We start from the raw sequence: 13,581 nt of genomic DNA on the forward strand, positions 1-13,581 counted from the left end.
AGGAAAAAAAAGTAAAAAAATAGTCTTACCCATCTTCTAAATATAATTAAAAGATCAAAAGTTTTTTCAGTGCTGGGTTTCTTTTAGCTATCAGCTTTGGATAGTTGGCACCTTCTTTTCCCAAGGTAAATGTTATCAGTTACAGAAACAATGGAGTTACTACAAAATGCCTCTGTTGAGTAAGTGGATCGAGTTGTAACTTGCAGCCCGCCTGTTTTTATGGTAATGAGCAAACTCAGCTAAAACACTTGCCCCTGATCTTTTGTGCAAGACTTAACTGAGATAATTACGAGTCGAGAGGCACTGAACTGATGAAACCTGGGTCAGTGTCATCATACCAAGAACACTTAAGAAGTTGTAAAACGCAAGTAGTCACCTAATTCACAGAATTCAGGTTAAAATAAAGCTCTTTGTAACTGCCAATTCAAAGTGAACGACGTCGCCACTTCTAGGTAAAAGGAAACTACATAGCCAGTCAAAAAAAAAAAAAGCCCCGCTCTCACAATATGAGAACTTTATGCAGTATATAAAGTACCTTCCATCCCAAATCTCAGTAAACGCAGCAGGAGCCAGCACGTTTTTATACATCTTTACTAGAAACTCCCCGTGCTTCGAGACAGCTGATGGTTTAGCAACCTGGGTTTAGCCAGTGTTTTGTGATGACTCAGGGAGAAAACAGACCTTCCCACTACTCCCCTTCCCTCTTCTGAGGTAAGAATCCCGCATTTTTTCCCCGGGCGGTGCTGGAACAGAGTCTAATATAAGTAAGCCACTTTTTTTTTTTTTTCCAACTAGTCATACCATTGAGATCCAGCCACCCACAGACAGAGCCAAGAGTATTCATGCAGGAGTCTACCTAATCACAAAAGCACGAGCATTTCTCCACTGTCAGCTCTGACAAGGAGAGGAGGAGGTTTGATACGTTCTGCCGCCCTCTTTTGCAATCGGAGCAGCTCCCAAATCCCAAAGCACACTCCGTTTATCCAGCACTCCCGATAAGGACAGCAACCAAACTTCAATGGGACTGAGGCAATGGCAGGTTTTAGCAAGATAAAAAGCAATCCACTTCAGTACAGATGAATGAATGGGCTTCACAAGATTTATCGCTTTGTTGTTGGCCAAATCGATAGCCTTTGAGATTGAAATCACACTGATACCAATAAAACTACCAGCTAAAAATAAAAAGTACTTTGCTAAAGCAAGCTGTTTTCACCCATCCCACTATTCCTCATTCCATAAGCGGAGATGATGGAGTTAGGAACAGTCAAAATCTCCACGAGGAAAATGTAAGGTCGTGGCACCCGCTGCAGTCACAACTTCAACATCAGCAGGTCTTAGGCTGAGCAATCCTACAGCTCAAGGCTGCCCAAGGCAGTTAAAATACCCACTTCAAGTTAAATAGGTCACAGGTAGATCCAGCCATGCCAAACTGGTGGTTTAGGCCTCCAAACAAAGCCTTCTGTTGTTTAGAATCACCCACTTGGGGATAGAAAAAAGTCAAATGTGTAAACATAAGGAGGAATCAGGAGAGTTCTTTATAAAGATTTTCCTTTTTGAAAGCCTCCTTCTCCTCCATCAGCACAGATCAAAATAACCAGTCTCCAAAAAATTTTATCCAAAAGCACTGAAGAACAAGCCATTTCCCTAAAATCACTCTGCTGTGTCAAAACACACGGGAAGGGGCAAGATGAGGGAGGGACAGTACAATTGTCAGGGACAAAACTTTCTCCAGCCACACGTCACACTGAATTCTTTTTCCAAAGCAGTAAAAACACACCGCATAGAGTTGAAAACGTTTGAGGTGCTCCTAGTTTTTAGTATTCAACAGCTCCTGTTAAGTTTCCCCAGTCTTGAATTTTGAGATGTGCCACGGAGAATGAAAGAAGCAGGGAAAGCTTTCCCCAGGAGAAGAGAAGACCATCCAGCTGTGTATCCATGGTTTACCAAACATCTCAGAAGAGCAAGACAATGCATTGTCTGAGCAAGCAAATCTTTCTGGGCTAAACACGAAATCTGCTCGAGAAATCTGCAATTCATTAGCATAGAAGTTCAAAGTTGTTTTATGAGCATATTTTCCTCTGTAACAGTTCATAGAGCTGTCTGCATTTCATCATTCTGAATGCAGCAGCTCTCGAAACAGTCTCAGCACTGCACTTTCTGATGCTGACACAAAGAGCTGTGTTTTCAAGCATCCTGTGATGCAGCAGGTACATTTCTCACTTGAAGTTTTCTTTTAAAAAAACAGCAGGTAACAAAATAACTTTGTTATATTTTTATGAAAAGCCACGGGAGCATTAAGAAATGCTATTTCTACCAACCCATTCTTGACTGATGAAGAGCTAGGACCCCAAAGATGAAAAGTGAAGTCATATGAATAATTAGGAAGATTGTTTCCTTTTGGAAAACAAGCACATAGAAAACTCTTTTGATTTACATTAATTTGCTACACGTGTGTACAGCCTGATTAACTCCAACTGGTTACATGGGCCTGGGAAGAATTTTTTTGTTTGTCTGTTGGAATGGAAACTCAGGGTGATTCTGCTCTCTAGAATTCCATGGCCAAATAATGGAGGTATTTATCTAGATGTCAGACAATCAGCTAAGTGCACCAACCCTGCCATTCCTTGCATGCCAAACTGTAAAGCACATTGGTAAAATCATAAAGATGACTTGTCGATTTTTTCCTAAAAAGCACATTTGACCACCCCTCTGCTCACTGGCTTTGTTGTCTGGCTCAGTGAACTTTTGATCCTCCTCTTGCACGTAAAAAGACGCGTTTAATTTTATACACAAAAAATGGACAGCTACACAAATTAAATTAAGCTTCTGGGAAACCTTTTCAATTTTGAAGAATCTCTTCCCTGAGCAAGATTACTGAAAACCTGTTGGGAATATTTGGTAGTACCTATGAAAACTGTGCCCTGCAGTCCATGAAGGCTGTGGAAGGACCCAAGGGAAGCGAGACTGACGTGTCTTTAAAAATGGTTTTGGACCTTTTTCTCAGAACTGATCAGAAACAGAAAATGGGCTGCTATATGAAGTGAATTCCCGTCACAGTTTGCCCACAAGAAGTGTGTTTTTCCTGGAAAAAGCTGTGAAGCAGCTGGCAGATGAAGCAACTGTTCAGCTTTCTAAGAGTGGAGCCACCTCTCCAGTCAGCCCTGCAGAAAGAGCAGTACAAGGGTTTGGCCAGCAATAAGAGCAGTTTTTTCACCAATTGCTTTCCCAGATACTTTTTTTTTGACAGAATTCAGAACATTTCCCTATTTCTGTGGATTAAAACTAACAAACAAAAAAAATAAACTAAATGTTCTGTCACAAATTTATCTGGTGTGGAGAACGGATAAGGATGCATGAAGATAAATATTTACCCACCTTGAGCTATAACCTGTGATTTTTGGTAATTTGAATGTTAAATCTTTGCAAAGAAAGGGATTTATTACTGTTGATTCTGCTTATGGCAATTATGAAGAAAATGCCACCTTGGGTATATATAAATTTCCCCTCAGTGCTTGTCCTGAAAAAATGCAGCCAGCTACACATTCTGAAACTCTGAAAGTTAACTGAGAAAGACGGGGAAAAATCCCAAGGATTTTACATAATGATTCAATTGAAATTGTGATAATGCTGAGACAACTGTAGCAAGAGGTCAAGATACACAAGAACACAAAGAGCAGAAACCTCAGTTCTGTGACAGAGCCACGTTCAGCTATTGAATTAACGAGGTAAACAGAAACAAACTAAAAAAAAAAAAGTTTGCCAATGAGATTCTACCTCAGCTTGCAGGATAACCTGTTACAGTAACAGCAGTCCCACCTCATAGCTCAGTTTGGCACCAGGACCAACGAAGGTGTGCGTGTGAGGAAGCTGGTTCTGGTGGTTGGGTCCTTTTTCAACCTTAATCTTTACATGCTTCTAAGAGCAAAAGGTAGCCTGAAGGAGATGACTAATGATACTTGAAAGCCTTTTTTTAAAAAATATCCTCCCTTTCTGGCCACCTAGACACGAGCACATGCAGCACAGCCCTAGGTACCCCTGAATTTGAGGGCACGTTCTACCACACGTGTCCTCTGTGCAATTTCCACGCAGTCATCACGACTACGTTAAATCAAACCCAACTGATGGCAGTGCTCAAATGCTGAGAAGCCCCACAGCGAAGCATCTTTACATTTGGGAAGTGTTAATGTGTGATACAAACATTTTGCCTTCCAAAGCCACCATAAGAGACCAGAATGCCAAAAGCAATTAGTATAATATGCACAGCAGCACACACAGACACACAGACCAGAGTATTCTCCAGTGTACTTTTTAATGTGAGTGTAACCGCTGTGCTGGGAGATCCCCCTTCCCCTTTGAGAATTTTCCCTGTCCCTGGCAGCAGGAGGTTGGGACTAGATGATCTCTATGGTCCTTTCCAACCCAAACCATTCTATGGTTCTATGAAACATATTGCTTTTTCAACTGAGAAAATATGCTGTGTAGGAACAGTGAAAAAACAGTCTTTTTTTTTTAGTCAGAGGTTTAAGAATTATAATATATGCTCTAATGTTGGGGTTTTGTTTATGTCACAGGTGGGGGGCTGATATGGTTTGAAGCTGGCTCCCTGCCAAGTCTCCAAACCTTACCACCAGAAGTCCCCCCCCCCCAAACCTCAGGGAGAAGAGGGAGAAAAACAACCAACTAAGAAAAAACCCGAAACGAGAGAGACAGTTAAAGTGATATATATAAATATATTTACACTTATATATACAATTTAAAATATATACAATTTTTACAAGGGAAGGGGAAGGGGAAAGGGGAAGGGAACAAAACCAAAATAAAATATATATATATATATCCCAAATCAGTAGCCCGAGATCTAGTAACTAAAGAGTTAGCAAAGGAAATATCCCACCACTCTCCTTGGGACAACCGAGAGTCGCTCCGGGACGATCGCCGGCAACCTCCGCCTCCCAAGGTTGACAAGGCCTTACCAGGCCTCGCTCCCCAACACGGCAGACTCAACAGCAGGGAACCTGCACCTCCAAGCCGCCGGAAGGAAAGAGGGCGAAGGCCTCTCCTCCTTTCTTCTTATAGTCTGGCTTACGTAAAAATCATAGGGAATATTGGGTAGATCTGGACCCTTCCTTGGTTACAAACTGGTCACCAAGGAAGGCCTAGCCCAAACCACCACAGGGGCGGAGGGGAGAGCATGAGAAAGAGGGAAATACATATATTTTCAGGATAAGAGCTACACAAGTTCCACTAATGGACTCCTCCTGCCCAGCTCCATCCTGGCAGAGCTGAGTGGTCACCCACGGGAAGGAGTAAACAAAGTAGTAAATTCCATACTACAGGAAGTATCAGCTTAATGACTTATCCCTTTCCTCCAGGGGAGCTGGGGTGAGGGCAAATGCAAGCAACAAGCAACTTAAGGGCTGGAACAACTCCTCCAAAGATTAACATCAAGCAGCTGGTACTTTCCCTCCTGGGCTCCGTAAGAGCTTTGGCATTTGCTCCCATAAATGACCACTCTGCTGTGCAAATACATTAAAGCCAAAAGCAAGAGTTAGAAAACAAAACCCAATTCCGTGCAGTCACTGCTGTGCAGCTGAGTTCAGTGTGGCCTTTGTAGAGATGGAGAAGAGAAAAGGACCCATAAAACTAGAGAAAAGCTTCAGTAAAAACCAAGGAATGTTTAAGAAGAGGTAATAGTAATAATATTAGTAATAATAACAATATGCAGAGAAAAAAACTTGCTTGCTGGACTGCTCTAAAACCCTACTCTCGTATTTATTTGTGATACAACCACAAGACAAAGGGGACAAACATAACATCACACAGAACAAGCCTTGCTCTCTCCTCCATTCCCATGTTCCCAGCACAGAACCACGGCCTTGCCCTGTGCTCACACACTGACAGCAACACACAGTGCCTTGGACTGGTCCAGGATCTCCAGTTGTGCTGCCTGGCAGAGGGGAGCAGGAGAAGGAATACGGGCATGACTTCTAGTAGTTATGGGGCATCCAGTTCCACATATGGGGTTTGACATCAACAAGTAAACAGGGGAAAGTCATGAATACAACCTATTTTCACAGGTCAGGTTTCCCACTAGCTGTAAAAAATCAGAAAAGAACTCTGAAGAAACATATAAAAGTAATGATGCAGACCTGTGCAGCTTCTTCCATTAACAAAGCAGCTAAACAATCGGGGGAGGGGGGATAAAAAAATCTGCCTTGTATTGCAGGGCTAAGCAATACCTCTGGAGTTACAAATCATATTACAGTCATTTCAAGTAGTGATGGGTGAACCTGAATTCTTGTAGAGGTCACATTTAGTCAACTGCCAAAATCCCCTTTGCATCAGCACCACAAGTCAGTGGTCAAATCTTCCACTTCCTGCTGCCTCAAAGTGGATCCCCAGCATTCCCCAGCCCCTGTTCCCTCCGGAGGCAGGGACAGGCAGGAGTGGGGGTTTACACTGTGTGGGCAGTGACACTGGAACCAGAACGCAGGGAATCGACCATTGTCATTATGCACAGAAAAAAAGACATTTTTTTTTGTCTCAGGGCCTTTATTATTTTATGGTGCTGAACTACAATGTCCCTTTTCACCGGGAGAATAATTGACAAATGCATTATTTCCCCATCCGCTGCCTCAGAGCTGGAATGAGTTAAAGTAGGTCCGAAATAAATCCTCTCAAGCCAGTTATGACCTGTTATTTTTACTGTTAAATTTCAAGTGATTAATGTGCCTGGTACTTAAAGGCAAATGATGAGCAAAACACTGTTTGTTTGCCCAGTAGCAAATACCTTAAACACAGACACACAGGAAAGCAGCACAGCCTCTGTGGCTGCCTACTCTGCCTGGCACATGTAAAAGCAAATATTCACAGTATAAACAGACAAATGCACTGCAATTCCCATTGGAAGATGCATCTACAGCCTACCTGAGTGGTTTATCTTTCCCCACCAGAAGTTTTTTTTTTTTGCTATAATATTAGTGATGTTTAATAATTAGGGACAGCTAGATTCTTTCTTTCAAGAAAAAAAACCCAACCTCCTAGAACACAAACATGTTGTTTAACAATAAGCCCAAAGTGAAATAAACAAAACAACAAGCAACAAATTAAAAGCAACTTTTCTGCCTGACACTGATCAGACAAAATGTCACACTTAGCAGCTTAGGAGAGATCTTAAATAAAGTGACAGAAATGTTCCTGCAGAGTGAACTAAAGAGACTGATGACAACTTGGGCTTTGTCTGTACCATTATATACCACCCTCTTTTTCTTTCTTTTTGCAAGAGAGTTGAATCTGAACACCAACAACCTTTTGTGGAACACCTTGGCAATGGAATGGGAAGAAGAGCTTCTCCTCTGCATCATCAGGATTTACAAAGGCTGCATCAAGCTAAGAGCCTTTAAACTGACAAGTCAAAACAAGGCAGAGGCAAGAAGGAATTTTAACCAACCAGACCTTAACAGCACAAGTGCCTCCTCTGCTTCACCACATGGGTCTTGCTAATCCACTCCCATGACACGGGAAGGTTTTTCCACTGGAAAACAGGATCCAACCCTGAGTGGCTGGAGCAGAAAAGCACACGCAGTGTGTTCTCACATGACCTGCCACAGCTTGTGGGAATCACTGGGTGCACCAGAGCATGAAGAGTGACTGAAATCTTTAATGTCCACATTGTTGCTGCTTGGCTTTTCTGGGCTTCAGAAAATGGGTGAGGAATGCCTCTGACCTGAGGCACCTGAGTGCCGCTATCACAGATGCCACAAATATTATGATGCTACATCTGGGGGGAAAAAATTTTAAAAAACCCATATTTTTTCCACAGTTGCTAGTTTATGCTCCTGGTTTCAGATGAAACTTCTATTTCTACCCATACCACCTTTGCTGATATTGAAAAGTATCTTTTCTCACATGTCACGTTCTTAACAGGCAAAAAATCCCTCAGGGTCTATTGGGAATTAGGTTGCCAAATGTTTTAGGATTGCTGTAAAGTACAGAGGGGAAATATAAATAGATTAAAACACAAGAAGAACAATGTTTGCTCACTCAGGCTTTCAGCACACACCAAGGGCAACAAAATTCTAAAAAAGAGAGTAGAGAAAAAAAACAAACAAACAGGCCTTGATGAGTTGTCAGTCAAAAAATGGCCTCATTTACACTGATCATGAAGAAACATCATATGAACCTGGGTCCCTTCTGCTTCCCCACAGCAGCAGCAGAGCGAAGACAGCCCATCTCCCCTCACAGTGACCCCCAGGTTACCTGTGTCATCAAATATGATGGGCTGGCAGTTCCTGTTGGAGTTCCAGTTACATTTGAGCACCTGCCCTCCTTCCACGATGTTCTGCTGGGTGGTGTTTGCCTTCGGAGCTCCCACCAGAAGGTACGTCCTGCAGTAAAAAGGAGAAAAAAGACAAAGGTTTAGACAACTAAGGCACAGGTGTTATCACTTTATGACATCTGAAGAGCTAATACAGCAAAAGCCTTGCCCACTCAAATATAAATCTGACTAGGACTACTCTGAGTTTCAGAGAAATTCATGGGAGATCTTAGGTCTTGGGTCCTTAAGCAGGCAAAAAAACCCCCAGAAACGTTTACCATAAAGAAGAGACAAAGAAGATAGAGAAGAAGAAGACAAAGAAGATAGATCCTACTTAAAATGATATCTAAAATTAAATAAAAACCTTTTGTATTCTTTTTTTTCCTTTAAAAAAACCCCTGTGTATACAGCAGAACAGGAAACCACGTACTTCTGTAATTTACCAAAGTCATCAGTTGACATAATTTCTGGTTAATTTTGTGTGTAAGGGTAGTTCGAGGAAGTCAGTCAAAAATGGAAGCGATGCATAAACAAAGCAAGAGCGCACTCTGAGCTCAGCATGTCCTGAATGTGATGAGTCAGCCTCCTGTGAGAGAGTGCTCTGGTAAAAACAGTTCCCAAGCCACCGTCAGCCGCAGATTTGTATGTTAATGAGTCGTTACCGAAATTCATTACACAGTCATCATTTTCTTATTAGGATCTGCTGTGCTTTCCTACATCTCTGCTTGCACAGGCGGGTTCAGCGCACCCTGAGCGGGAACTGCGCCTGCACAGGTGGCAAAATTCAGAAGTTGCAAAGCAAGAAATGGATCAAACGAGGTTCTTGGTGTCTTCCAAAATCTTCCAGGAACCTCAGGACGTCTGAGATGCACTTCACTCATCAGCACTTACTTGAGGAAGTCAATTTGAAGCATAAAAAAGTGTATAGAAGACATAAAATCAAATGCTTCCTTTCCTCAGAATCTGTCTGCTCCTTGCTTCCCCTTGGAGTGCCTAAGAGAGGATCCAGCTTCCAAGAGCAAGTCTTATCAGGCACTATGGTTCTTTAGTTTTGAAATTAGTTTAGCTGAACAAGCTGTAGGACTGGTTGGAGAAAATCTCTACAGGTAAGCAAATCCAGGCTTATCAAACTTGCTGTGGTTTCACAGTCATCCCCAGGCTTGGAGATGGAAAGAGCTCCAAGTTGTTTTTGGTACAGAGCTGAGTTTATGTTTCTTAACATGTAAATACCAGGTATAAACATGTAGCACCTCAAAGCTCAATTCATACAAAGACCAACACAAGCTACTAGTTTTCAACCTGTGTGAATTTTCAGAACATTCAAAAATTTCCTGGTGTGGACCCTGATAGAAAATCCAGGCTCGTTGGCAACCCATTGGTTTTCCTTAGTTGCCATTCATAGACTGTCTAGATTTCAAGAACAGGAATTTAAAACGCTTTAATCAACTTAAAACGTTCTTTCTGGGCTTAAAAATAAACGTCATAATGCCAAGCAAAGAAAAAACATCAATTACTATAATTACAATCCATTAAACAAGCTACCAAGCTTGCCCCCTGCTTTACTCTTGCACCACTAGCTTTTCAGAAGTCCCCCAAATGAAATGTGTGTTTAAAGACTTAAATCTTTACCATTCTAATAATACATTTTAAATTTTTCTTAAGATAATCTTTGTGATGAAGTTTATTAATAAGATTAAAAACACAGGAATCATTATGGGACACAACAAAGCTTTAGTCACCTCATTTCCCAAAGTAAAAAAAAAAAAGGCGTTTCTATCAGCATAGACCAAACAAGCAGATGTTGTCACTCCTGGAATAGGACTTCCATCCTGGACTTCTAAGTATGCTTTAGTTTGGCATCCAGCAGGTCAAAATAGACTATGAAACAGCAGCTTGAGCATTCAAGAACTAATAACATGCCTTTGTTGTCAGGCTAGTCAATCCTTTAGTCAAGCTTTAGCTTGGCTAAACTGACTTGATCTCTGGTACTCATGTAAAGAACAAGGTGATAAAAATTCACCGAAGCAAAAAGAAAGGCATAGGAACCAACCAAGTGACACACATGATGCTCAACAAAACCCATATGCCTCGAGGACACGGCATACAAGTATTTCTGGCTACTTCAAAAGGCAAAATATCAGTGTCCACGGGAATAAACTCAAAATTGAACACCACTGGAGTCTGTTCCCGTAAAAGTTGCATAGCTACTTTGTTTCAACTAAGAGCTTAAATGTAAAATAAAGTGCTCAGCTTAGCAAGCACAAAAAAACTTCCAGTGACAACAAAAAAGCTGAGGAGAAAATTCCCCTACAAATATGCAGGAGTCTGCCACGCTGCCTGAAAACCACACTGTTCTCTTTTACAGCAGTGCATTTTAAGGTCAATAGTTCTTATAAAAATAATGGAAAGCTTCCAAATAGTGATTTCATGGAGACCTGAGTCACATAATTCCTTATCAGAAAGCAAGTAAGAAAGTTTATTACGGGCATTTAGCAGTCTCTTGATAACTCTGCAGCCACACATGTTGACTTAAAAATACAACCTTAAAAATAGAACCTTTTTTCTTTTAGTACAAAGACTTACAGGGTTAAGATAGCACAAAAAGATGGTGCAACACGTGCAAGTTAAGACAGGATGGCTTCTAATATATGTAGGCATTAATGAAATGCAAACAAGGCTAGATGATGTACTGCAAAAAGACTTGCTCAATACTTATAGGATTTGTTTATGAGCTAAAGATTAAGAGGGAGAGAGAGAATATCCCCTCAGTACAACAAGAGCCAGCAACTTTTCCAGTTTTACAGCACTTTCATAAGATGGGAAAGGAGTGTGTGGGGGAAAAGTGGCAAAATCTGGATGTTACCGTAGCCCCGCACTTGAGAACCACAGCCTGATTCATTCTGGCAACATGAGGATTCAAAGGTCTAAAACGCACCAGCTACTACACACTGCCTAATCTTTAACATGAAACGGGAACATACGGAGGAAGCAGATGTGGAAGGTGCTTACATGGAACTTTTCCTTCCCCTTGCTGCCTCCTCAGCAGGTCAGTGACCCGCACAGACACCGCACAACCCAAACTCGGCACCACCGCAAAGCGCAGTCAAACGGCAGAACTGCTGAAATGCCACCTCAGGAGGTAAAATCTCATACCTTCACCTTCCTACACTGTATTTACCATTACCACCATCTGCATGAGACCAGGCTACGCAGAGAATCCCGCAGCGCCGAAGCTTGGGACTGGGTCTGGCTGCCTGGGAAGGGGGTCTGGGCATCCAGAGCCGCCCCGGGGAGGGAGGGATGCGGACCGGTCCCTGCTGGGCACGGCCGGGGACGGGCGCGGCTCCATTCGAGCCCCGGGGTGGGGGGTGCTGAGCAAAGCATCCCGGTGCTCCCGGCCCGGCTGGACCAGCGGCACCGGGGCTGCTCCGGCCGCCGCATCGCCCTGCCCATCCTCCGCCAGGCTCCAGCGCCGCCGGAGCGGCTCGGCGGGGGCAGGAGCGGGACGGGCACTTACGAAGACGGGTCGGGGGCGAAGAAGTCCACGGCGAAGCCGAAGTAGCTGCCCGCCGGGCCCGAGTAGACGGCCGGGCGCTCCACGTCCAGGTTGAAGGCACCGGCCGGGCGCAGCGCGGCTCCCAGCAGGACCAGCAGGACCGGCATCGCCTCCAGCCGGAGCAGCATCGCCTCCCGCCGCGCCATGGCCCGGCCCCGCTGCTCCGGGCGCGGCTCTGCCGGGACGGGACGGGACGGGACGGGACGCGCCGGCCCCGGGCCGAGGGGGCGGAGGGGCCGCGTTTCCCGCGGCGGGGCGGGGACGGGAGGGAGCGCAGCCACTTCCCCTTTCGGCTCGGGACGGGCCGGCAGGAAGGAGAGGCGGCATCATGTGGTGCCGGGGGCGGGCCCTGCTCCGATCCGCGCCCGGGCCGCCGCTCCTTCCGCCGGGGGGGGCACGGCCCTGCCCGCACCGGGATGGGGCACCCCGGCCTCGTCCTGCCGGGTGGGAGAAGCCCGGGAAATTCTTCCCTGAGGCGCTGGCACGGGCCGCCCAGAGAAGCTGTGGCTGCCCCATCCCTGGCAGGGCTCAAGGCCAGGTTGGATGGGGCTCTGAGCAACCTGGCCCAGTGGAAGGAGTCCCTGCCCACGGCAGGGGGGGTGGAAATAAATCATCTTTAAAGTCCTCCCTTCCAACCCAGAGCATTCTATGAGTCTGTAAAGCAGCGCTAGAAATAAGAAGAGTGGGGCACATCCGTGCCTGGTCTCACTAAGTCTGGTAAAGCCTTTCTGAACAAGGCTGGGGGATGGTCTTTAAGGAAAGCTGTTAAACAAGCAAAGAGTGAAGGAAGGGCCAGTGTGGACCCAGCCCTGGAGGGAAAAAAAAAACAAACCAAAAACATATTGTCAAACACAAAGGCTATTAAACGAAGTAATTTTAAATCCCAGGGTCACAGCTCCTCCTCAGCAACAGGGAGGCCCAGCAGCAGGTGCAGAGCTGGGAAGAGCTGAGTCTGTAAATCCTCCCTAATGGAGATCTTGGCTCCTGTTCCCACCCACCTGGGGAAGCAGCATCCGGTGCAGCCTCAGTCTCTGCAGTCCCAGTTTGTGGCCCTCGGATCATCTGCCACTAATAATGTTCCAGCAATATCAGCAAAGCTCAGGCAGCTGGAGGCTGCTATCAAACCCAGCATCAGCCAACACAGTCAAACATGTGCTCAGTACAGCAGTGTTTCAGGTAAAAAAAACATGCTGGAACACCCATAAAGTGGAAACAGTTCATATTAATTCAGAATATTAATCTGTATACCCTAACAGGATTGTAGTTTAATGACCTTTCCCCTATTGCCACAAAAAGTCTTAACTTTTAGGTTTGCTTTTTTTTTTTTCACGGCAGCATGATAAAAAGTAACAATAAATAATGATGTTTCGAGCCCTAAATAAAAATTTAAAATATCCCACACATATTTACCAAGGGATAGATTCAGGGTTATGGGAGTCCTGAAAGAAAAACACTTATGGAATAAGCACAAGAAAACACAGAGTGATACAAGAAAAAGTCTCAGAAAACTTATCAGGTTGTAGAAAGTCTGTGCTGAGGACTCTAATAGAGAGGACTAATTGTAGCACAATAGCTGCAACAAGGTGAAAACTCTATCCTAAGGGGCTTGTGTAAAGAATGGAAGTTACACCAGTTAGAAAGACTTCCTAAAATACTGACTTAACTCCCACACACTCTTTGGATAAGGATATGGCTACCACTAGTGAAG

The 13,581-nt window shown here is 44.2% G+C and overlaps 1 protein-coding gene across 1 annotated transcript in view; it reads right to left on the bottom strand.

The window, feature by feature from the left end:
• ITGAV (integrin subunit alpha V) overlaps positions 1-12,059 on the bottom strand; it is a 44,958-nt gene extending 32,899 nt beyond the window's left edge. The window contains exons 1-2 of the mRNA XM_027665526.1: positions 11,835-12,059; positions 8,260-8,387 (exon numbers count right to left, since the gene is read on the bottom strand). Coding sequence (XP_027521327.1) covers positions 8,260-8,387; positions 11,835-12,019 — 313 coding nt within the window. The 5' untranslated portion in view covers positions 12,020-12,059. The remainder of the gene's footprint in view (positions 1-8,259; positions 8,388-11,834) is intronic.
• Positions 12,060-13,581: the final 1,522 nt, after the last annotated feature.

Source organism: Corapipo altera, unplaced genomic scaffold, assembly GCF_003945725.1.
Source record: "Corapipo altera isolate COAL_440 unplaced genomic scaffold, ASM394572v1 158, whole genome shotgun sequence".
In the NCBI taxonomy this organism is placed as follows: Eukaryota; Metazoa; Chordata; class Aves; order Passeriformes; family Pipridae; genus Corapipo; species Corapipo altera.